This window comes from Gopherus flavomarginatus, chromosome 5, assembly GCF_025201925.1.
Source record: "Gopherus flavomarginatus isolate rGopFla2 chromosome 5, rGopFla2.mat.asm, whole genome shotgun sequence".
In the NCBI taxonomy this organism is placed as follows: Eukaryota; Metazoa; Chordata; order Testudines; family Testudinidae; genus Gopherus; species Gopherus flavomarginatus.
In genome coordinates, this window is record NC_066621.1 from 48,376,088 (window position 1) to 48,400,618 (window position 24,531).

At 41.9% G+C, this 24,531-nt stretch overlaps 1 protein-coding gene across 7 annotated transcripts in view; it reads right to left on the reverse strand.

The window, feature by feature from the left end:
• CHID1 (chitinase domain containing 1) overlaps nucleotides 1–24,190 on the reverse strand; it is a 288,759-nt gene extending 264,569 nt beyond the window's left edge. For 5 of the 7 annotated variants that reach the window (XM_050952920.1, XM_050952924.1, XM_050952926.1 and 2 more), the window contains exons 1-5: nucleotides 18,610–18,679; nucleotides 7,512–7,683; nucleotides 4,375–4,524; nucleotides 1,783–1,915; nucleotides 770–814 (exon numbers count right to left, since the gene is read on the reverse strand). In XM_050952920.1, the coding sequence (XP_050808877.1) occupies nucleotides 770–814; nucleotides 1,783–1,915; nucleotides 4,375–4,524; nucleotides 7,512–7,622 (439 nt within the window). In that variant the 5' untranslated portion in view covers nucleotides 7,623–7,683; nucleotides 18,610–18,679. Of the gene's footprint in view, nucleotides 1–769; nucleotides 815–1,782; nucleotides 1,916–4,374; nucleotides 4,525–7,511; nucleotides 7,684–18,609; nucleotides 18,694–24,034 lie in introns of those variants that run through there. The other 2 variants (XM_050952923.1, XM_050952922.1) reach the window with 2 other exon arrangements.
• Nucleotides 24,191–24,531: the final 341 nt, after the last annotated feature.

Below are 24,531 nucleotides of genomic sequence, written 5' to 3' on the forward strand. Positions count from 1 at the left end.
CATGGTTTCACCTATAACATGGTAAGATTTTTTGGCTCCCAAGGACAGTGTTATATCGAGGTAGAGGTGTATTTAAAGAGTTCACATTGAGGATTCTTTTAATTTAAATGAATTTCATCCTTCTGTAATCCACTCTTTACATTTTGACATCTGCATAAAACAAGCATGCCAGTCACTGGCAGGATCATGGAGTAGGCAAAGTGAGCTGTTTAGCAGATGTATCTATATCAATGTTTTCCAATTTTTCTAAAATAGGAAACTTAGACAGACCTCAGACTTTCAGGTTAAGAGAAAAATGCAGCAGTCCTCTACATCATCATGCTAGACACTCTAACTGGATCATCAGTTTGATTCTCTAACCAGAGCTTAAGAGTACTGTGGTCACAAGGCTAACCTCTCCCCCAAGAACATGGCAGTCATCTCTGAAGGAATTCTCATCCAGAAGTAAGATGGCAGGAACACGGAGTCCCAGAGTTTGAACCAAGAAAAAAAAGTGGGGGAGGAGGGGAGAAATCTCAAGAGAAAAACCTCAGGGCATGAACAGGTACAGTATCTCAATTACTGAGCTACCAATAATTAATTGACCCAAATAAAGCTAGATGCACTCTTTTATACTTTTTTTTTCAGTCTTTTCCTCTAAGAGCCTGTGCATGAGGACTCTTTTGCTCAGCTAACATCTCCCATCCACATACTCCTGAAATAAAGGATTCCTTGCTTATGCCAATAACCATAAGCAGAAGACTACAAGAAACTTAAAATGCAGCCTCACCTATTTTGATGTTTTTAGAGTTTTTCTTGACATCCTTTATCCAATCTGTCAAACAATGAAACAGCTGTTAAACTAAGAACATATCTAATATCAATATTTATAATATCTCTTTCAAGAGATATCTTCAAGTAAAGTATGTAGTTTAATTGCAACTCTCCTTCTCCCATAAGAGAAAATGTTACTGGCTCACAGGTCATTCTATTGTGAGTACAGCCTTATTGATATCTAGAGAATAAAGCTAGTTGCCCCATTCCATCTGGAAACCAGTAGTTCACCATTTTTACCTTACAAAAGTTTCCCTTGCCTTTCACATGAAATTCAACAGCATTTGGTCTGGCTCATTTGTCACGACAACCAGATTACAGCATATTGAGGCTTTGATTATTTTTGGAGGCTTCAATCATCCTTTGGGATGAACAGGCTTAAATAAAATGGTATTTTTAGTGGCCTGTCTCATTTTCATAAGGATCATTTTATTGATTAATTATTTGGTCTGAAAATGATCAGAATTAAAGCTTGTTCAGAATCGGTCACCAGAGATGATATTTCAATTGAGATAACTTTACATTTGCTGACATCCAAGCCATTATCAAATTTAAATTTTAATAGCATAAAGCCTGAAATGTAGTCAGACTGTAGAGGCATATATCCCAAAATACTTTACAAAGTTAAATGAAGTTATTACAGATTCATTAAAAATGTTTATGTACATAACTATCTCTGCCTGTTCTTTGTGAGGGGCCAGGTGAAAGGAGCCACTGAAATCTCCATTCTTCTACTACTCTTTGGGAGATAAATGGGTGGTTTTCTTTTAAAAAAAATAGAGAGAAAGACTTTTAATTAGAAGAGTACAGTGACAAAGTGGACTCTCATCCTCAGAAAGACCAGAGACAAATCCATATTAGTATACTGGAAAGGCTAATAATTAGTGTCTTTCATTCAGCCTATGGCAATACTGACGATATATTTCATATACACACATCCAAACATCACACAACACAAAAATAAAGAACCTTGATCAGCATCATGTAGCCCTGTGAACTGGAACATCTCCTTTCCCTTTCTTTTCACCTGTAGCCAGACTGGGGAGATCAACGTAAATTTGTTTCCAAACATTTTAGCAATGTCGTAGCCATGGTTGTTCCACTTGCAAAGAGGGAAAAGAAAAAAAAGAAAAAAAAGACATTACAACAGGATCTACAACAAACTTTACTACTTGCCAGATGACAATTTTTCTGTATATTCCAAGGAAAAGTGTTGAAAGGATCACTGCAGGTCAGCTTGTGGGCTTCTGAAGAAGTGTTTTGGCATGTTTGTAGAGCTTCATTACTTAGTATCAACTATGGAATGCACACTAAAAATTTCCAGCAAAGGTAAATGCACAAGCCCATCTTAGTTACAGATTTTACTGAATTTAAGAGAGACTCCAGTGGGGAATGGGATTAATAGGTTATGCATTCCATTTTTTTTATGTCCAATGGAAGTTAGGAACAGTGAAATTTCACACACCTGCTCTTGTAAGGGATGGAAGAGCCAGACAGTCATGAGATTTCCAAGTTGAGTCTGCTAGAAGGCCTAACCTTCCTGTGATTATACTTTCCCTCCTTGATAAGTGATAACGCTTCCAATAGAGTCTACTGCATTCAAAACACTTGCTGTAGTGAAGTATGAACAGAGTCTGCTGAATTTTGCCATATTCTAAAGGATGTTTCTAGAAAAGCTGCAGGGAGACCTGTACTATTTTGTTCTTAAACAAAACAAGTTCATTCCAGATACCTGAAGCTGTTAAAAATACAATATTTACCTTCCTGAATTTTCATCTAAATATTTAAAATTCCTTTTTCTTAGGGCATTTCTATTTTTATAGCACTGCAGTGGTGCAGCTGTACTGGTACAGGTGCACCACTGCAGACTGTGTGAAGACACTCTATGCCAACAACATTAAAAAACGCCCCCACAAGCAGCATAAACTGTGTTGCAGAGGAAACTCTCCCAACACCACAGCCGCTGTGCACACTAGCACTTATGTCAGCATAGCTTATGTTGCTCATGGGGTAGAATATTCGCACCCCTGAGTGATGTAAGTTTTGCTGTAGTGTAGACATAGTTTTAGACCAAGACTTGTTTAAAAGAAATCATCTCTCAGTCCCCGCCAACATCTTCTCTTCCCCTCTAGCCAACTCCTATGTTAAGGGCTAAAACATGTGCTGCCAGACCATCAATTTTTGCTTTAGCGCTTGCATCCTTACTCTTCTGCAAGACCTTTTAAAAAAAAAAAAACTGACCACCTTTCTTAATGCGGCACATTTCCTAGAAATTTCTACTGAAGTATGAGCAGTGTAATAGCTAAAGATGAAAACTAAGTCATCATGTGGCTTTGCAGTTGACACATGGAAATAAGTGGTACAGTTTGACCCCTTCAAACCATCATTTCAGTCTGTAGAAGACTCTGAAAACACCACTACTTCATGTTCAAAATATTTCTGAAACTCAAAAAGAACAGGTACTTCAAGGGATAGGTTTCAGAAATGCTGAGTCTTAAAGGCTTTAACGTGTTTATATTTTGCCATTTTTAAATACATATTCATGTTTTGTTACAACACTGAAATTTAAGATTTAAAAATCTTGAACTTAACGGGTTCAGATAATTAAAATGCTAGGACTGTAAAATTTAAGAAAATGGACAGTGAATTTGGTAGCACCCTGCTAACTGTAAAAGCAAAATTGGTTTGGGAGCTTGAGTGATCCTTCACTTGGAAGTCAACTTTCACTAAGCTTAACTGGCAAGTGGACACAGCTGAATACTTGCCAAAAAACTTCTATCCTTCAAAGGGAGGAAAATAGTACAAACACATAACTGGACTTGAGTCAAAGGGGTAACATTTCCTCGTTGTCCTTCAAATCCCTCCTTCAAACCTCTACTTAGCCATACCTACAAAAAAGTCAACAGCTCAGCAACTGATGAGCTGCAATAAGTAGTGTTGGTATCATTAGCAATTTATTTTTTTTTAACTGGTTACACTTTTTCTTATTTGTTTACACAGCCCTTTACTATTATCAAAACGTATATTCAATATTCTAAAAGGGATCTAGGGAGATATCTTGAATACTAGCAAGCTTGGAAATAAGGGTTAGTTTGGTGTCAGCAGGAAAAGTTTTACTCTGTATTGAAATTATTCAAGTTGCATTGCGCAGCTATCCATAGTACATATACAGTCCCCATTGCCCTAGTATGTGAGCACATCACAATCTCACACTACCCCTGTGAGATAGGGAAGTACTATTATCCCCCTGAGGAACTGGGACACAGAGAGACTATGCAACTTGCATTAAAGTCACACAGAAACCTGTAGCAGAACAGGGAAACACACACAGGTTCAAGTCCCAGACTAGTACCCAACTGATGAACCATCCTTCTTCTCTTGGATGGCTATTTGACCAAGCATCAGAAATAGCTATAATATTATAAGGAAACTGAAGGGAGAGGTACAATATTGTACCTCATGCTTGGCTGTTACTGAGGCTGCAAGAATAAAGAAACCTGGCATCTTATTAGTCTTCTGTATATTCAGCAAAGACTCTGATTTTTATTTTTTATTACTTACAGGGGTGATATATCCCAGAACATCTCCCCAGAAGTGTCTCTCCTTCGTTTTCTTGGCACAGTAACTTTTGTGTTCCAACACAATATCTTTTGCCTTTGGATCAGTGACTACCAGACCCCGGTCTTGTACAATTTTGTCTGAATGCAATATCTAAGGGGAAAAACAACTTTTAGAATTACTTTCATTAACAGCATTTGTACAATTAACTACTTTGAGTTAATGTACACTTGAATCACATCATTAAACTTTTAGAGTTCCCTATAAATGATGCAATATAGCTTAGTTAAAAGGAACAGGCTAGAGCTCAGAAATGCTGTCAGTATCAGCAATATTTAAAGTCTTACTTTATACACACTTCCCCTGCAAACAGAGAAAAGGAGAAAGCCAATTTACTATAGGAACAGAGTATGCCAGTCTCCACACATGAGCAGTATGACATTCATTCAGAGGTTAAATGATTTTGCAATAAGTTCATAATGTACTCTAACAGGTTTTGCTTTTTGGAAGAAGACCTTGAGACACTTAACTCTTCGCTAGTATAGTCAGACAAATCTAGGACACCATTAGCAAGGTTTAAGAGCTGTTCTACAGTGAGAAGTGACTAAAGCAGTATTGTGGGGTTCATATTTGTGTCTTATCGTTCGTATACTCAATATCACACAAGATTTTTTTTTTCTAATTGCCAGTTTTGCAAACCCAGCATGGACTCTGGGAGTCAAGCTAAGTTTCCTCACACCAGTAATAAGTACAACCCTACTGTCTCCAAGTTCAGTTTTACACAGTCCCAACTGATTGGCAATGTGCTAATTTCCAGTTTTGTGAGGAATCAGCACTTAGATCACTTAACTGCGGTAAGTTTTGTAGTGTTCAAAGGACTGAAAGATAAATTAGAGATCCACAGCAGATCAGCTGAATAAGGCAATGCATAGTTTCTTTTCAGAGTATAACTGTACTCAAGTATTATATCAAAACATAATTGCAAGACTGAACATTCCCAATTTGGTGTGTTGGTTAAACGTTTCAAGGAGGCATTTAAGACATTTTGGATTAAACTTTCATTGTGATTTGTATATTGAAGGTAGAGATATTGCTTACAGCTTTTACCACTAGCAAAGTATCCACAATCATTAATCAGAGGCATCAGGAGCAAGAATAGGGACCAGTCAGAGTTCTAGTAACCAAAAGCAGAGCACTAAGGCCTGACAATTTGTCAGCATGTATTGGTTGATGTTGTTGACAGGAAAGAAAAGTCAAATCAACATCCTACTATTTTTAGCCAGATTTGATTGAATACAGACATCTAGCAAGAGTGGCTAGTCTTCTAAGGTGGTAGGAGTACAGATATGGTGCCACTTCCTACTGTACCCAGTTTGCTTTGAGGACAGAATAGATTTGGGAGTCAGGGACTGTCTTTTCCAAGCAGTACCTAGCATATATTGAACACTACTGTGAAACCAACTACTTTTTTTTCTAAAGAATGCTTTTAATTTTGCACACATCATTTTCAGCATCACCCACCAGGCCCCTCTATCATGCCCTGTTACTCGGTTTTCCATGATTACCATTCAGCATTGCCCCTCTCTACTGTCAGTAGGTCCATCCTGCCATACCACCAAGCCCTGCTCACCACCTACAGTCACTTTCTTCACTCCTGCTCCACACAACAAGTGTCTTTGGCAGAAATCCTGGAACCATGCTGAATTCCTCCGCTACAAATTCATTCTCTCCTCCTTCACTTCTGCCCTCTTCCAAGCTAAAACTATTTTATTTTGCCAATTTAAATTGTATCCTATGTCTTCAACCCCAATCACCTTTGACGTACTCCTTAAATCTTTCCCTCCTCCAGCCTCCACACTTCTCACCCAGCTCAGGATCTTGAAATTTCTTCCAAGAGAAAATGGAAAAAATACGTGACCTTCCCCCTCTTCCCCTTTTCCTGTCACAGACACATACTTGTCTGCTCTCTTCCTCTAGCCCCTCCATTTGCCCTGGTGAACCCATCCCATCTCCTGATCTCCCTTGTGCCCACTCTTCTCCTTAAACTCTCACTGTCCTCTGGCTTTTTCCTTTCATAAGACAAGAACGTTTTAATCTCTCCTACCTTAAAAAACCCAACCTTGACCACTGATTATCCAGCTACCATGCAGTCTCCCTTCTGTCACTGAACAAATTCCATCCTAGATCCTCTCCAATGCAGCTTCAGCCCATTGCCCTCCACTTAAACTACTCTAAAATTCTCAGATGACCTCCTTCTAACCAAAGCTCAGAACCAATTCCATCCTCAACCTCTTTCTCCTGTCAGCTATCTTCAACAACATCAACCACATTCCTCCTCTTGAAATCTTACCCTTTGTTGGCTTCTGTGACTCTGTCCTTTCCTGGTTCTTCTCCTCTCTCTTTCTCTAATAGCTCTTTCACCATTTACTTTGAAGAATCCCTGTCATCCTTACCTTCAACTTTCTATGGGGATTCCAGAGGGCTCTGTCCTTGGTCTGTTTTCCCTCTGCACCTGATCGCTGGGAAATGGTGTTTTTCATTGAATGTGCACACCCTTTCCCAGACTCTGCACGAGGATATTCACTAGTAGCAGCAATGCCAAAAGTGAAGCGGCAGAAGCATGTACAAGAATTTATGGCAGGATTGAGGGTGTCTAGTCCTGTTGCTCTGAAGCCTGCCCGAAGCACTGTTTTTAACATTAAAGGCAGCCAGAACCACTCTTGCTTTAAGCAATGAGTTCAGGATACTAAAAGGTTCTTTATCAGAAACTTGAAATTTTAGCTACACAGTTTCAAAATTTTAAATAATGTTCATTTAAGCAAGACAATTTACACTTTTCATGTTTTGCCATTTTGTGAACTTAACACTGTACAGGTAGTTATTCTTACAAGGTCAATATCAGCTAAACAGCTTGTCTTCCTTGGTAATGCTTTTAAAATTGTCATTTTTCAATTAAAAAAAAACACACTTGGTCCAACTGTAGTTAAGACTATTCTGTGTCAGCATACTTTAGCTATCTTCTTGGTTTCTTATTAAACCATTATAAATTAATGTCAGTAGAAAAACGCTTCAACATCTGCCAATATTCCTTGTTAACTCACTTTGGAGTACAAGTTGTCATGAACAGCTAATTCTGATACCTTTTCCTCCAGTGTTTTTGAAGCCATTTTCTTTGCATCTGTCTTTGATAATGTAGCATCAACCAGCTGGTAAATCAAGGTCAAAGAAAGTGCGGTACAGAGAAGTCTCATGGTAGTTTCCACTATGCCAGTCAGCTCTGCTTAAAAGAGACTAGAGTTTTGATTCTCTCTTCTGTGAATACAAGAATACAACGGTTTAATAGGAGTCAGATTTTCTTGTTTAAGACTTTGCATGAGAAACAGTTGACTTTATTTAGAAAATCATTCTGTCCACTAGACTTTCACATGGTCTTATTCGGAAAGTTTTGGTATAGTAGCACCTTCTATCATAAGGTCAAGCAAATGGGACAGCCCGTTTACACACAGGTCAGCTCCACAAGGATTACTGTAACCTCCAATGGCCACACATTATTAAAGTATTCCCAAGATGCCACAACCAAAAGAGCCTTCCCTTTCCAGTCCAATCACCACTGGCTGCACCTGTGCCCCATCCCAATCCACTGTATTAAACTTTGCATCCTGACTTTAGCATACCTACTTCCAATCTACAATTCTGAGATTGTTTTGGATTGCCTCCCTACCCTCCTTTTATAGTTCCAGCAAGGTCAGTCTTGAAAGCACTCTCCCATTCCAGTCATCCCACAGTCTTCCAAGCTGCTCCCATGGACTGCATACCCTCTGAACCAGGAGCCCTTTCCTTTTGTCATTTAAAACCCAAATCAATGCCCAAAACACAAAGCCTTTATTTTTAAAAATAAAAGTGATTTAAGAGATCACCCTCCTTCAGGTCAACCTTTAGATTTAGACTCTCCAAGGCAGGATCTGTACTTTTTGGATCATGTACAGAATTGATTACATAGCTGGCCCTTAACTATCATTGGCACAAAGAAAATAATCAGCAAGGGCCCATGAATTCAAGCAATGGACATCCTGTCTTCAGCATTAAAGAGAAAGGGAAGTAATATCAAGATGAGGACATCAAATATGAATATTTTACAGTTTCTCATGTTTTGTGTTTCTTTGCAGTTCTGTAAAGTTTAACATAGCTAGCTTCTTCCCTAAGGTATGACTTTATTAGTCAGACTATATTAAGGTTTTGTTTGTCGCTAGATTAAGTAGGTGGTTTATTTAAAAAAAAAAGAGAGAGAGAGAGAGAGAAAGCATTTATTAAAGACCAGGAAGTCAAAGGATTGCTTATATTCATAGTTCATCTATACCACCTTCTAGTGATGTGCTTATAACCATCTAACCCACACTACTCACGTCCGTAACATGCTTATATCTTCCACAATTTTTTTTGTTATAAACCATTTATAAAATGAACCTTAATAGTGAGTCTGACCTCTTTAATTTGAATACATGAAATATTCTGCACGTGTTAGCCTGCTGTATTCACTCACTCGCAATCATACATGACTGTCACATGAGCAAAACACTTTTGAAAATACTGGCTCAAAAGTGATTAGTAATTTTGGGTGTCAGTTATATGTCTAACTTGAGACTTCTTATAGGAGGCCCCTTTAGAAAACGTTGATCATTCACCCTCTGAAAGTCAAGTCCCAGAACAGTCTCAAGCTTGGCATGCAGTTTGGGTTTGTTTTCATTTTTTAAAGTCCCCACCTATGCCTTTCCTTAAATCATAAAAGCAGCCTATGAACTAGTTCTCCATAGAATGATAGAAGATTAGTGTTGGAAGAGACCTCAGGAGGTCATCTCAAAGCAGGACCAACCCCAACTAAATCATCAACCAGCCATTCCCTGTTGATGAAAATACTTTGGCTGCTTAGTAAATTTTGATTATGAAAAATAAATAACATTTGAAATGCATCTATACTAATCAGTTTCACAACTAGTTCTTAATAGGTCTTTTGGAAATAATGATGTAACCAGAGACAAACAAATACAGCTCTTTGCCTTTCACAAGTGGCATTCTGTGGCAGCATAGACATCCATCCATCCATTGTCCATTTAGTTTTTAGCCACGCTACAAATAGTTATACAAGAGTGCTTCTGACTGGAGAAGCACTTTAACTTTGTAACAGGTTGAGAAAAAAATAAAACCGTCATGTTTACATAGAGAATTTTTTATTTTGTCATGTTTCAAAAACAAAGCAAGTTCACAAAAGTGTCTACAGCCTAGCCTGAGGGTGAAATGCTGCCTCCAGATCCCTACAATGGAATCCACTGCCCCATGTGTTTCTTGTAGCAGTAGAATACGGGGGGAACCTATCCAAATTCAGGTTTTCATTCCTGGTGAACTTAGCCTGCAAGTTTCAAGTCAACCAAGGGAGATACGGATTTAACAAACAAATGAGTGTGTGCATTTATTCTTAATATCTGAATTGTCACACTCAAGCTTCTTGCAAGTCAATGATGCGACACAGTGGTGGCAAATTATGGGCACTTGGGGATTTAAAAAATAACTAGGTATCTTTTCCAAGCTCAAGATGATGGGTTACCTGAAATAGAACTGAACGGAACTGTCCTATTCACAGACCACATAACATTGAATATCAAGTTATTCTTTACACTCAGAACAAGTATAATCAAAGAGAGGTTGGAGGAAAAGTTGTCTTTTACACAAGTTGGGCTGGTTTTCCTCTGCGTAATTCCCTCAAGTGGTCACTGAGGAAACCAAGTAGTCAAGAGATGAGGAGTAATATGATGACATTAATTTAATTAAAAACTGGTTAAGGAATGGAAGTATAAATGACCAGTTTTCAACATAAAAAAAAGAGGCTCGGAGCAGGATACAAGGATTCATATTAGGAACAGTGTTTAATTATGGAAAACTAATAGCTGTTCTATAATCAAGTTAAACTAACTTTCATAAAACTGAGATCTAACAAAAATCAGCTTCTTCATACATTATGAGCCAAAATTCATGTTTTATTCAGAAGGTAGATTTTGTACAGGTTTGAACAGTTTTTTGAAATGGCATTTAATAAAATCTCTACTATTCACTTTGAAGACTTTTATTGGCTCACACCTCCAAGACTGCTATGCTTACAGACCTCAAGTTGGTTTTGTTGACTTTGTTGAGAAGTGTGTTTTTAGTATTTTAGGATTAGAAGCATATTAAATGTTAATAGGGTGTAGATACCTCCACACAAAAGGTAGGCAAAGAAGTTGTTAAGAGGCTCAAAAGTAGTACTCAGTGAGTAGTGAAATGCTGGGAGCAGTCAGAAATGTCCTCTTTCCTGGGAGAAAACAGGGTCCATAAACCAACCATCTTGTTTAAAAAAGAGAACTATTACAGTAACAAGTAAGTTAGAATTGCTTGTCCCCCTCATCTGTCCCTCTGCCCCATCTGAAGAAGGCTGCCCTTTACTTCTACTTCCCTGTTTTAATTTGGCTAAAAAAAGCCCCAATCCTTCAAACACTTGTCCAGTGCAGAGAAGCTGTCCAAGGTGTGAGTGTTGAGAAATGTCTGCATATTTAGCATATGTCTGCACTACAATTGGATGGGAGGGGGCAGAGGTGATTTCAGTACATGTAGACATACGCAAGCTAGCTTTAATCTGGCTAGTCCAAGTACCAATAGCAATGAAGCCACAGCAGTACAGAGGGCCTGCATATGTACTGGGGCAGCCAGCCCACTTTGAACTCTGGGCTGGCACAATTTCACTACTATTGGTACTTGCACCACCTAGATTAAAGCTAGTTCAGGTATTTTTTTATGTTCTGCAATCATGCTGCCAATTGCAGTGAAGACATACCCTTAGAGTGACATCACATAGCAAGTGGGAAGACAAACAAATACTATTACTTGGAGCTATGGACCCAGGCTACTCCTATAGCTATTTTGTAAGTACAAAGCAAAATTTAAGTTACTAAGAAAAATATTATAAAGTTGTGTGACCTGCTGCTGACTCCAGACTGTGTTGCTGCAGCTTCTGAATTAAGCCAGAAATAGATTAGCTGTATTAATTATGCTATTGCAATGTTGTTTTGAGATTTTCCTTTGATAAGTGGAATCCTTTCCTTGGGGGTAATGATGATGCTCAGAACCTTGCAGCATTAAGCCCCATGATTTTAAGGTCCAATCAACAATTCAATATAGGAACAGCTAGCACATGTGCAATGGTAACATCAAGTCAACCACAAGACAGTGTGCTGGTGCATCGTCAACATTCCTTGTGCAACTTGTACAAGTAGTGGCTGTTCATAATGTAAGCCACACACAAGACTTAATTAAGCCCTTAATCCAAAATTATCTTATAAAGTAACTACAGAAGGAACAGAAGGGAAGATGGGAGGTTGGAGAGCTAAGGGATTGAGTTAAAATAGTTTCCATATTTTCAAACATTTGTTTTCTTATTAATGTCCAGTCAAGGATCAGATCCATAATAAAGAATCCATGCCCCAGAGAGGTTTCAACCTACATGTTGGGCAAGACACAATGGGTGGATGAAACAGGCAAGCAGAGTGAGGGGGGGTGAGGAAGATGTGGCAAGAGTCTAGCAAAAAGCAATTGCCTCATCTGTGCTAGACAGAAGCCATTTGTATGCCACATGGTAAAAATGGGTTTAAAGAAGAATTAAGAGAGGATAAGGTGAAAGCTTTATGAATGTTGACAGGAAGCTTCCCTACACCAGGCAACCTGGAAGAAAACAAAAGTGCATGAGGGTGAAGCTGGCAGTGGTAGAGCAAAGATGAGGATGGAGAACTCAGTAAGCTAGTGGATCTGATATGGTGGGGCTAAATAGTGAAGGACCTCAGAGGTAAAGGCAAAGATAAATTTGATGCAGTAGTGGGGAAGCCAGAGGAAGGATGCAGAGGGAGCGGTGATGCTGGAGTCACAAGCCAGGAAAGTGATCTTAGCAGCAGTGTTCTGAATAAACTAAGGAGGCAGTGTGACTGGTACCAAGGCAAGAGCAGAAGGTCAAGAAGGTATGAGACGAAGGCCTTGAACAAAAGAAAAGATCAAGTCTCAGAAATACCTCAGGAAGCTCAGTGAGGAGTCCCTGAAAAAGCCTACCTGCTGCAGGCCTAGGTTGGCTGGGGTCAATTAACATCCCTACAAAATATAAAAAGCTGATGAGGTCTGCAGTTGCCATCCCTGCAATCCGTAGAGCAGTTCTCAGACTGGGGGTCGGGACCCCAAAGTGGGTCATGGTCCCATTTTAATAGGGTTGCCAAGGCTGGTGTTAGATTTGCTGGGGCCAAACCACCAGGCCTTCAGCCCTGGGTGACAAGGCTTAGGTTACAGGCCACCACCTGGAGATGATGCTCCCGGGCTCCAGCTTTGGCCTCCCAGCCCGAGGCAGCGAAGCTCGTGTTTTGGCTTTGGTTCCCCCACCTGGGGCCATGTAGTAATTTTTGTTGTCAGAAGGTGGTCATGGTTCATTGAAGTTTGAGAACCCCTGCCACAGAGGCTGCCAATCAATCTTCCCTCCTACCAGGGCCGTCCTTAGGCACAGGCAACATAGGCAGCTGCGTAGGGTACCTGAAAATTTGGGGCACCACTGGGTCTTAGTGTCCACCCTCTTGTTTGCCTAGCCCTGTTCTGACCCTTCCTGCAGGCTCCCACAGATGGCTGCTCTAGTCTGGTGAGTCTTCCTTGGGAGGGAATCTAGTAGTTAAAAGTGAAAAAACCTCCAGCCTGCCAGACCTATTAGCACAACATTGAAACTGTTAAAGAGACATTCAAGGGGTAATAAAGCCATTTAACAGGCATTTGCCAACCCCAAGGTATATACTGTATCAGCAAAAACAAGGACGAGTCCTTGTGTCACCTCAAAGACTAACAAATTATTTGTTCATAAGCTTTTGTGGACTAGAACCCATTTCATCAGATGTCCACGAAAGCTTATGCCCAAATAAATTTTTATACTGTCAGTTTCTGACTTTACTGACAAAAACAGTTGTGTATTAATGTAATATTTACACAGAACATGTCAGTCTACAGGACCTTAGTTTAAAATTTGCTTTAAAATATTTCATTAGTGAGCTGGTGAAGATTATAAAACCACATTTCTAAAAAATGCTTGCATAGAGTTTTAGATGCACAATCATCTTTAGCCTTAAATGTGTGGATCTTCACACATAGTTTTTTAAATAAATCCTTCAAAAGACCTCCCTTATCTAAAATACACATTTTAATTACTATAGTTAAAAAAAAAAGTGCTTCCAAGTCTTCCTGTCCTTTCTGTCCATCCCTTCACCACCTCTCCCCCCACTCCCCACTGAAGAGAGCCCTTAAAGGGACAACAGTCCTTCCCTTCCAGATAGCTGGAGAAAGAGTTCCCTTTCTTTACTTCTGACTATCCGACAAACTAGTTTTAAAAGAACCCTCCAGCAAAATCAGTACCTTAGTAAGACAAAATCCTTGTTATACCTAAAATCTTTGGAAACAGATTTTTTTAAAGTTGGTGAAATTTCATAACCATGTCTCTTGTTATGGAGATCACACAAAGTAAATTACTGTTCCCTTTTTCTAAAAGCAATGAACATTGTTATGAACACACTAAATCTCTCTGATTAATTTAAAAGAATGTCTTTGTTTCAGTGAGTTAAATATGTAGTAATCTGGAATGCTGGCTTAAGATTTGAGTACATTTAAAATATAAATTCAACTTAGAAATACTGATGAAGAAAATGTAAAACAGAGAAGAGCTGCATCATGTATTCCATTATATGTAATGTTGTATTCAGTAGGACAGCTGACTCACCCTTACTATGAAGTTTTTTGCAAATAAATCTCTGACAAACTTCAGGGCATATCAAAAAACCTGTGACTGACATTTTTTATTCCCAAATTTTAGTGCTTTTAATTAGGTACTTTCTTCATGTCCATTCTGCATGAGGGAGAGGGCATGGAAGTCTCTGCGGGGAACTGTGACTCTCCGCCACCATGAGGCAGGCTGGGCATCTCATTATCCTTTGCTGTCAAGTCCCTCCTCCCCCTTCCCCACCAGGCTGTGAGCTTGGGCTGCCATCCGGCATAGGGGCACCAGTTTAATAATACTGCCTAGGGCCCCATAAATCCTAAGGACGGCCCTGCCTCCTACTAGCTAAAGACAAACTATTAACCTCTGTGCACTGAGCTAGAAGCACAATTCTTTTCCCAAGCTTGCCCCTCAACAATACCCTCATTCTCAGATTCTTTATAATAAGACAGACACCAAAACCTCCCTAAAGCCTGCTTTTTGATAGCAGAGGAGGAAGAGCGCCATGTTTAAACTCAGGGAAGGAGGTTCCTAGGTAAAATGGTGGTGAGGACTGTTTTAGTACTTAGATAGTTAATGCAAATCTGTGAAAACTATAGTCCAAATACTGACTCCACTAGAAGCTGATAAACAGTGATCTGAAGATGTTCGCTACTTGCTTCAATATTTGGAACAATTTCTCAGCAATAGCACTCCAACTGCTGAAGATGGCAAGTTCCAAAGACACAAACACAAAAACCCTTGCGGAACAGCAGTCAGATGGCAAATGTGTTCTGAAAGTGCTCAGAGTTCAGCACTTTGTCACATCCAAGCATATGATATTCACATACCAACTTCATTCAATAAACATTTGCTCTTAAATATGTAGAAGGTATTTTATTGCTGGACAAGAGCTCTGCAAACAGCAGTTCAACTGACAGCCAGTATTGGAACCTTCTTTTTAATATTTTGTTATCTGGCTACAACAATTTTTTAAAAGTCAAGTAAGATAGCTCAGTAGTAGTGACACTCCAAGTGTTGAAAAATTCATTAACTGAGCTATAAATGCTTTTCTAAAAAAAACTAAAAACTGAACAGCACGTTTTCCAGCACACCTGTAGCTTTGTGAAACTGATGTAATCAATGATTTAAGTCAGCGTTTCTCAAACTGGGTTCCGCAAGGGTACTCCAGGGGGTCCACGGGCCCCACTGATCAACTCAACTCCTCTCCCTCTCTCCCAGTGCCTCCTCCACGCCAAGAAACAGCTATTCAGTGGTGTGCAGGAGGGAGTGGGAGAGCGGGGACAGGGAACACTCCAGAGAAAGGACAGTGGGGAAGAGGTGGAACAGGGTGGGGGCACAGGTTTGGGGGAGGGGTGGAGTGGTGGCAGAGCCTGGGACTAAGCGGGGCCAGGGGCTTAGGGGCCCACAAAAATTTTTAAATATAAATGGGGGTCCTCAGGTTGCTAAAGTTTGAAAACTGCTCATTTAAATTGTTCTACCTGCCTGAAAAGCCTCTTTCAAATTTGTCTGCAGCAATCTTCTCCCAAAATTCCAGATTGAGAAGGACACAAAGAGAATTAAAACCCAAAAGTTCTTCAACAAACTCAGCAGTGAGGTTTTCCTATATTGCATGCCACTGTAGTATTCAAATGAGATCTAACACTCTTTAGGCCTTTCCCTGTATTCAAAGTTGTTCCGGTTTAACTAAATCAGTTAAAAACATCTTTAGTTAAACTGATGCAAAATTAGATGCTAATCTGAGTTCAATTTGGGTTTCAGTAAATCAGTACAAACCAGGTTTAAGTTGAATTAAGAGTGTCCACACAGGGTTTTGCACTGTTTTAACTAATTTGGTTTATCACACTTATTTTGAAGAAGTGTAACTCTGGATATAAATGGGGCCTTTAAGATGTTAGTTCTGTCATGACAAGGTGATCAATACAATTAACTCCATTTCCCATTATGCCAACACTCAGTAAGCTTTAATATGTTTATCTTCTAAGAATTTGTGAGTTTGAAACTTGCATTTGTCTTTGAGACTGTACTGAAGAAATAACTGAGATGTCCTGAACAAAGACAAGATAATCAGATGTAATTTACTAGACCAAACACTGAAGGTGTATTGTCAATATAATTCATATTGAAAAAGACAGCAAGAAACAGTAACAGGTTAGAGTAAAAATCGAAATACTCCAGTTTACTTATAGGGTACAATTAATGCTCTGTGTTTACTTTCAGCATTTCACTTTGCTTCAGAGAATTGCTTCAATATAAGCAAGATACTTGAAAACAAATGGATAATGGAGTTATACTTATTACACAAATAAGTTGCCCACAAGTGGGTTTTTTTTAAAGCCAAGTTTCCATTTAAGTTTAAAGAAACATTTACAACACTTGTGTTAATACTCTTAAATGGGTTTACAAAACACAATGACTAGAAGTGTTTATAAATTTAAATTCATAGGAAAGGTTGGTTTAAAATTTCATATTGGGCCTACTTCTAGTTGCCAGTCCCTCCTCTCATCTCCCCCAAAATGGCACCCTTTTCTGACAACTCCCAAATAAGGAAATATTGTCCTAAGAACTTGTGTATTGTTTGCTTATTTGTTAGTTAAATAAGTAGTAACCCTATTATCTACTGGTCATCAAATATGAAAATATTTACAAACCTCACCAGAGTGAGGAGGCACTGTGGCTACTTGCTACCTAAAGAATGAAAGTGGAGATTACACCTTCTTGGGAGGGGTGAAATAGTGTAGTAGCTTTGGTAGGGAGTAGACCCAGGAACCTGGAGCTGGGACACTAAACAGAAAGAGGTGACAAAGAGTCCTGTGGCACCTTATAGACTAACAGAAGTATTGGAGCATAAGCTTTCCTAGGTGAATACCCACTTCATCAGACGCACTCACGAAAGCTTATGTTCCAATACTTCTGTTAGTCTGTAAAGTGACACAGGACTCGTTCCTTTTTACAGATCCAGACTAACATGGCTATCCCTCTGATACTAAACAGAAAGAGTTCTGACTTATTACAGATAACACTTTTCTAGGCATCTGGCTGGTAGGTCTGACCAACATGCTCAGAGTCCAACTGACTGTCATATTTAGGATCAGGAAGGAATCCCCCCCCACCCCCCCGAGTCAGATAAGCAGATTTTTTCTCCTTCCTCTGCAACATTTTGAGGGGTAGAGTGGGGGTCACTTGCTGGTTTAAGCTAGAGTGAATGGTGAATTTGCTGTAACTTGAAGTCTTTAAAGCAAAATTCCAGGATTTCAGTAACTCGGGCAGAGGTTATATGCTTACAACAGAAGCAAGTGGGTGAGGTTCTGGGCAGGATCGGCAACCTTTGGCACACGGCACACCAGGGTAAGCACCCTGGTGGGCCAGGTTGGTTTGTTTACATGCCATATGCGTAGGTTCAGCTGACCGCAGCTCCCACTGGCCACGGTTCACCATCCCAGGCCAACAGGGGCTGCGGGAAGCAGCACAGGCTGAGGGATGTGCTGGCCCCCCACGTTCCACCTCTCCTATTGGCCTGGAGCAGCGAATTGTGGCCAACAGGAGCCACGATCAGCCAAACCTGCTGCCATGGCAGGTAAACAAACCAGGCCACGTGCTAAAGGTTGCCAATCCCTGTTCTGGGGTTTTCAACGGGGCAGACTGCAGGATCATGATGGTCCTTCCTGGCCATAAAGTCCAGAATGCCAAAGCAGCAGGGTGACACCCACAGCCACACCCTCCAATTAATTCCCACCACCACCTCTTGGTGGAGACACAACCACAGGGCAGCTGAGGGATATCCATGACCGGTGCTAGAGTTTTTCACCCCCTAGGCCCAAGGCCATTTCGCTGCCCCACACGCTGCTCCCGCAGCTCCGGTGGAGCTGCCGCAGCCATTTCTGTGGAGGGTCTGTTGGTCCGCAGCCGTGCCTGCAGGAGGTCCACCGGAGCCACACGGGACCAGCAGACCCACCCCCCCCCCAGCAAAATGCCACCCCCTGAAAATCCTGGTGACCTAGGCGATTGCCTAGTTCGCCTCAATGGAAGTGCCAGCCCTGGGGATATCCCCACAGATCTATTGTGGGAAGAGGCCACCAGCCACGGGACAAGGGGGAGAAGGAGAAACACCAGCCACCCTGTCCCCGCATTTCTCCGCCATGCTTGGGCAGCAGAGAAGACATTCAGAGAAGTTATTAACCGGGAAGGAGGGGGAAGAAACGCTACCTCCCTCAGCCACCGCTACGGGCAGAGGCGCTGACCCAAACGAAGGGGAAGAGCCAGACACCGGCACCGCGCGGGACCGGCCAGCCGCAGGCTCCCGGGCTGGGGAGCAGCCTGCAGAGCCGGAGCTCGGTGCCGCCCGCCTGGCGCTCGCTCTCCCTGCCCCGGCAGCCAGGCTGGCGCAATCCCCGCCGTTACGTGGGCTCCCCACTCCTGCCACCCACCCGGCTATTACCCCGGCCGCTGCTGCCACCGCCGCCTGTTACTGCTTCCCTCCGCAACCCGACGGGCCAGACTCGGAAGTGGAAGCGAGCGGGGAGGGCTTACCCCAGGGCTCGCCTTTTAAAGCGGCCGCCCACGCTCCCTGCGCCGGGGACAGGAGGTGCCAGCGGTGCTCCAACCAACAACAAATCAATACATCGATAGGGGGGATGGGGAAAGCAAGGGAGCGGGGGGAGCGTTTTCAGCTGGTCAATTAAAGGTCCCGCCTCCTGCAACGCTTTTTCCTTTCCCACAAGCGCGGGAGCCCTGCCGCTGCTAATGGGGCTTTGTAGCTTCAGCTCCTGCTTGGCAGCGTCCTTTGTAGCCTGCATGACAAAGCCTCGTTTTAGACATACAGCGGGGCTTCCAAGAGCGATCAGCTTCTTGCAGGGTCCACTGCTGTCCCGCATCTCCCCGGCGGTTCTCGCAGATGAATGAGCCGGGCAGACCAGTTCACTGGGGAAATCAGTTTGATTTCATCAGCTTTGCTTTCCCGCCCTTCAAAATGGAAATGGGCCGGGGTGGCCAACCTTTGGCTCCTGAGCCACATGCCAGCACCTCAGACGTTAATACAGTAACTCCTCTTAAAGTCATCCTGGTTAACACTGTTTCATTGCTGATCAATTAGAGAACATGCTGGTTTAAAGTTATGCAATGCTCCCCTCTAATGTTGTTTGGCAGCTGCCTGCTTTGTCCACTGCTTGCAGGAAGAGCAGCCCATGGCAGCTAGCTGCCCGTCTATCAGCTCCCTGCTCCTCTAAGTTCCCTGAGCTGCAGCTGCCCAGTAGGCAATCAATCAGCAGTTCAGCAGTCCCTCCCCTGACTGCCATGTGCTGCAGGGGTGGTTCTATGTATTTTGGCACCCCAAGCAACGCAGTCAGGCAGCCTTCGGCGGCAGCCTGCAGATGGTCCACTGGTTGTGCGGATTCAGCTGCATTTCTGCGGGTGATCTGCTGGTCCCACACCTTCGGCACCCACCGCCAAATTGCCTCTGAATTACTAATTACTGGAATTGTATTATCCTTATCTATTCAGATGCATGGAATAGCTCTACAGCTTCCAAATCAGCATTTCATATGAAGGCAATACAACAGTGCTAAACTAGCAAACAGAATCACTGGTATTCTTGGAGCCAGTTCAGTCCTCTCACATGCCTGACTCCCACTGAAGCTAGCACGCATGCTACATTTGGGCCAGAGCAGTAGTCTTGCCAGCAAAGTCAGAGGGACAGACCCTCAGTACTACAAGCTCCACTAAGGTTCCCAGTAATACAAGTTCTCTTCTCCATCCCCACCAATAAGTTTGTGAACACCTCTCTCTTCCCATATATTCTCTGCCTCATCCTCCTTCCAAATGTCCAGTCTCTATTATCCACACCCACTCAATGTGGTTCTCTGTCCCCCCTTTAATGGTGACTGGAACACACAGAGATTGATGAGTCTGGCACAGTCTTTGCTAACAGAGCACAATCTTTATCAATACAGGCTCATGCTTTTAGAACTGGAGGTCCCAGATTAACTGGTTTTGGACACAGGGCCCATGGGTCAATTTCCTTTCTGCAGCAATGCACCCGCTCTCTGCCAGGCTGGGCTCTCCACACAATCTGCACTCAGAGCTGACAGGAATGGAAGATGTTGAGCCAGAAAGAGCAGCCTGCCCAGGAAGGGTCAGTGCAACTCCCACTAGCAGGAGGCTGCAGCTGAAGGTCAGCTCAGCTGATCAGCAAGTCATGAGTTTTGCTGTTGTAAATTTCAGGATTGTTCTAGCTTACTGCTGGCTGATTATAGTCCTATAGGACCTCTTGGGCAGCCAGGGATCTCTGGGATGTGATGACCCCAGAGGCCGACCTTAGGGAAAATGGTGCTCTGGATGAACTTGTATTTTGGTGTGTCTGGCCTCCGGTGCCTCCCTAGGCTCTCTACCCATCCCCCTATTTCCCCTGGCCCCAGCTGCCTCCCCATAAATCCCCCATCACCCCTGGCCCTTGCTGCCTCTCTCCCCTCCATTGCCCTGAGCTCCCTTCCATGGCCTCGCATCCCAGGCCCGCCCTATTCCTTCCCTTTTGACCACAGTGTGCCCCCTCCCCCAACTATAGTGTCCTGGGCAGTCACCCACCCATAACCCTGCTCACTCCCTACACTGGGAGTGTGTTGAGTATGAGCCAGCCACACTGCAGTACAAGATTTTCCTATGCCAAGAGAACTCTCTACTTGCCGGTTTCAGTTGTTTTGTGTTATGAGTGGTAAAAAGCAGCCATAACAGGGCTGAGGATCTGGCTGTTTGTCTCCACAACATGCCATCCAACCCAATCAATAATTGTTTGAACACAAACAAAAGATTTAAGATGACTCATTTTAAAAGTTTGCTTTACTGTGCCTGGTTTGGCTAGATTTCTCCTCTAAGTTTTCCTGAATCCTAGGGATTTATGACATTTAGGAATTTTCCTGATTTTGAAATTTTTATGCTGCACTTATATTAGGTGGTTTGAAATATATTGTACCTTTGGAGCAGGGACTATTTTTTATGTGTTTGTATAGTACCTGCCACAATGGGGCCCTGCGCACTATGACAACTCAAATAAATAACATAATGGGAAGGTTTTGAAAGAGCAACTTTAAGTATTTTAAGTTTTTGAACTCTGATTCACAGCAGTACAGCAAGATACAGAGGCTGGTTCTCTATGGTCTTGTACTTTGTGTAGTGAATTACACTTGTGCAAAGTGAGCACAATTCTCTTTTGGCAGCATTTTACTCCCACTTTGCATTAGTCCTAATGAACATATGGTGCAAGAACGTGTAAAGTCATGTTTTTGGTTCACTACCCCAACTAATTGCCACTTTCCTTGCTCTGATTTTGCACATTGGGTACAATGTGCCAGAGTCAAATTCAATCTGCAGACATTGATATAGAACTTCCATTGACTCGAATTGTACTTGTGTAACAGATTAGAAATTCATCCTAAAGAAGAAGCTGAAAATGTCATTTTAAAACAGACAGATAGAAGGCCTAATCCCACAAGCACTGTATGCCTGAACTCCCATGGATAATAATTCAGTGTTACTTTGATTGGGGGCTGGAGCACATGACTTATGAGGAGAGGCTGAGGGAACTGGGATTGTTTAGTCTGCAGAAGAGAAGAACGAGGGGGGATTTGATAGCTGCTTTCAACTACCTGAAAGGGGTTTCCAAAGAGGATGGATCTAGACTGTTCTCAGTGGTACTAGATGACAGAACAAGGAGTAATGGTCTCAAGTTGCAGTGGGGGAGGTTTAGGTTGGATATTAGGAAAAAAAAATTCACTAGGAAGGTGGTGAAGCACTGGAATGGGTTACCTAGGGAGGTGGTGGAATCTCCTTCCTTAGAGGTTTTCAAGGTCAGGCTTGAGGAAGCCCTGGCTGGGATGATATAGTTGAGGATTGGTCCTGCTTTGAGCAGGGGGTTGGACTAGATGACCTCCTGAGGTCCCTTCCATCCCTGATATTCTATGATTCTAAGGTATCCATTTATCTTTTTATAGATTGTATCCTTATTTGTCCTATTTAATATTAAATGTGTCTGGGCAAAAGTGTGCATGTAATGCATCAAAGTTAAAGCAATTTTAGCTAAAACAAAAATCTCCACGCATTACTCAGAACTGAAAACAAACTCAGACTGGCCTCAGTACAGTGGCCTGCAAGTCTGCTCATAGCACTGAATACTAAAAGGAGGAGGGGAACATTTCTTGGTGACACCTGAGTTTATATTAATAATATGTGTGGTGGTACCAACTTATTCTCCAAGGGTATTTTGACCCAAAAGCAGTAAAGAAATTTGATACAAAAAAGTCACAAAGTTAGGGATGGTGCATTTGGCCACCAGGTGACACTGTTTTCTTATGTGTGGAAATTAGATCAAGACATCATTTAGGCCAACCTGCTTAAAATATTATGGAGTTTATTTTTTGTGTAACTGGAAATTAAGTAGTTTAGTCATAAGCTTGAAGCTTCAAAGGGAATTAAACCTGTTGTCAAGTGTCAAGGTCTGATTTTAAAATAAAATGGTCTTTGATCTATGGAAAAAGACAGTTTCTTCTCTCTGCTTAAGTTTGCAGGTGAAGAGAAACCAAATTGACTAGGAGACTGTCTGGATGTAATAATCCGGAATATAAAATACAGCCCTTTGAAGTAGATTATGTTGATTAGCATTTCAGAGGATCTCAGAAGAGGTAGCTCTGGAAAGTCCAGACTTCAAGTGGCTAGCTAAGAAACATAAGAGATAATGGCTTTCTCACTAGGCTGGACTCTTAGCATCATCTTCTATAATTTAATTCAGCTCTTGAATCAAGGAGGATTAAAGACACAAGGGGAAGAAGCAAAAAGCCTTAAGAAATTTGGTGAAATGAGTATTACCTGGAAACAGCTTTGAGACTGCAAAGAAGATTCAGTGAACTAGCAAGACAGACAGGGAAGCACTACAGAAAAGTTTTAGATAACTAGAAGGGTTGGGTTAGTTATATTCCGCCTTTTACTTATCCTGTGAGATCAGGCAGGCCATTGACCAAGTAAATCATGGGACAGCTTCTGAAAAGTCTTACTGGAATGCCAAGGAGAGGAGCATAAATTCAGTCCCAGCACTTATTGTACCAGTGTTGCTTCTCTGTCCATCCCTTTGGGGGTACAGCTCCCTAAATGAAGAGCCATAGCCAGGAATCCCAACCCTGCATCACCCTCTGGAACAGTGCTGGTGCACAGTGTTCTGCCACCCATAAGGAGGTGCTGTGGATTTTCCATTTTTTGCCTTCCCCATGACTCTCTGGTACAAGTCTGCACCAACCTCAGTTGTTGTTCTGGGTTTAATAAACTCACTGGTGTTCAATGCTGTTGTCCTATTTGCTGTCACAATTGTAAGCAATGAAGCATGTTGCTAGTTCTACTGGTTCAGTGGGGTATGTGTAGCAAGATTGTAGTTTCAATCTGGGCAGATGTAGAGCCGACTGTAAAATCACAACAATGGACATTGTTAGCCATGTCGGTGGTCTCAGCAGAGAAACCAAGGAGTGAAGTGGTTGGCAAGACTTACGTTACATTATGCAGGTGGTCTGTCCATTTCAAGGACTTGGTGAGATTATGTAGAAGAGACTTGCTCTTCTGCCTGTGCTATGTATGCATGCAGGTCCGGCTCCAACTTTTTTGCCGCCCCAAGAGGCAAAAAGAAAAACAAGCCATGATCGGTGGCACTTTAGTGGCTGCTCTACTGGAGACCCGATGTGCCGCCCCCTTCCATGGGTTGCCCCAAGCACCAGCTTGCTGCGCTGGTGCCTGGAGCTAGCCCTGTCTGCATGGAGGACTTCAATCTGCAGGGTAGTCACACCGGCCAGCAAAACAGATATTTAATATAAAAATGGTTACCTGTTTTATTTGGAGTTAGTCAGGAAATATAGCTTATTTCCTTTATCCTGTGACATTAATCTGTAGATAAGATGAGCCATAGCCAAGGGAAGCATCTAGGACTCAAACAAGAAGGAACTGTAGATCATTTGAAATGCTTTCATTTGCTGTTTGAGTTTGACCTGTGTTAAGAGATAATTTAATGAGCAGGTCAAAGGAAGCCATTTCCAGTGGACAACAGCAAGTACTTGTCTTGGGTGTACAAATCCCAAGAAATATGCTGCATATTCTTGAACATCATCTATCACTTTATCTATTAAGTAGCTATTTACATATGTAACACATTCTTGTAACATCCCATGTTTCACTGTGGCCCACTGGATGCTCTAGTCATTTGGATTGTATCTATACCTTCACACATACTTGAAGTTTTGTCTTTTCATCTTTTAGATCTGACCCTGGGTGGCTTTGACACTCTCAAATTCTGTTTACTTCAATGGGATTGAGTGCTGTGTATT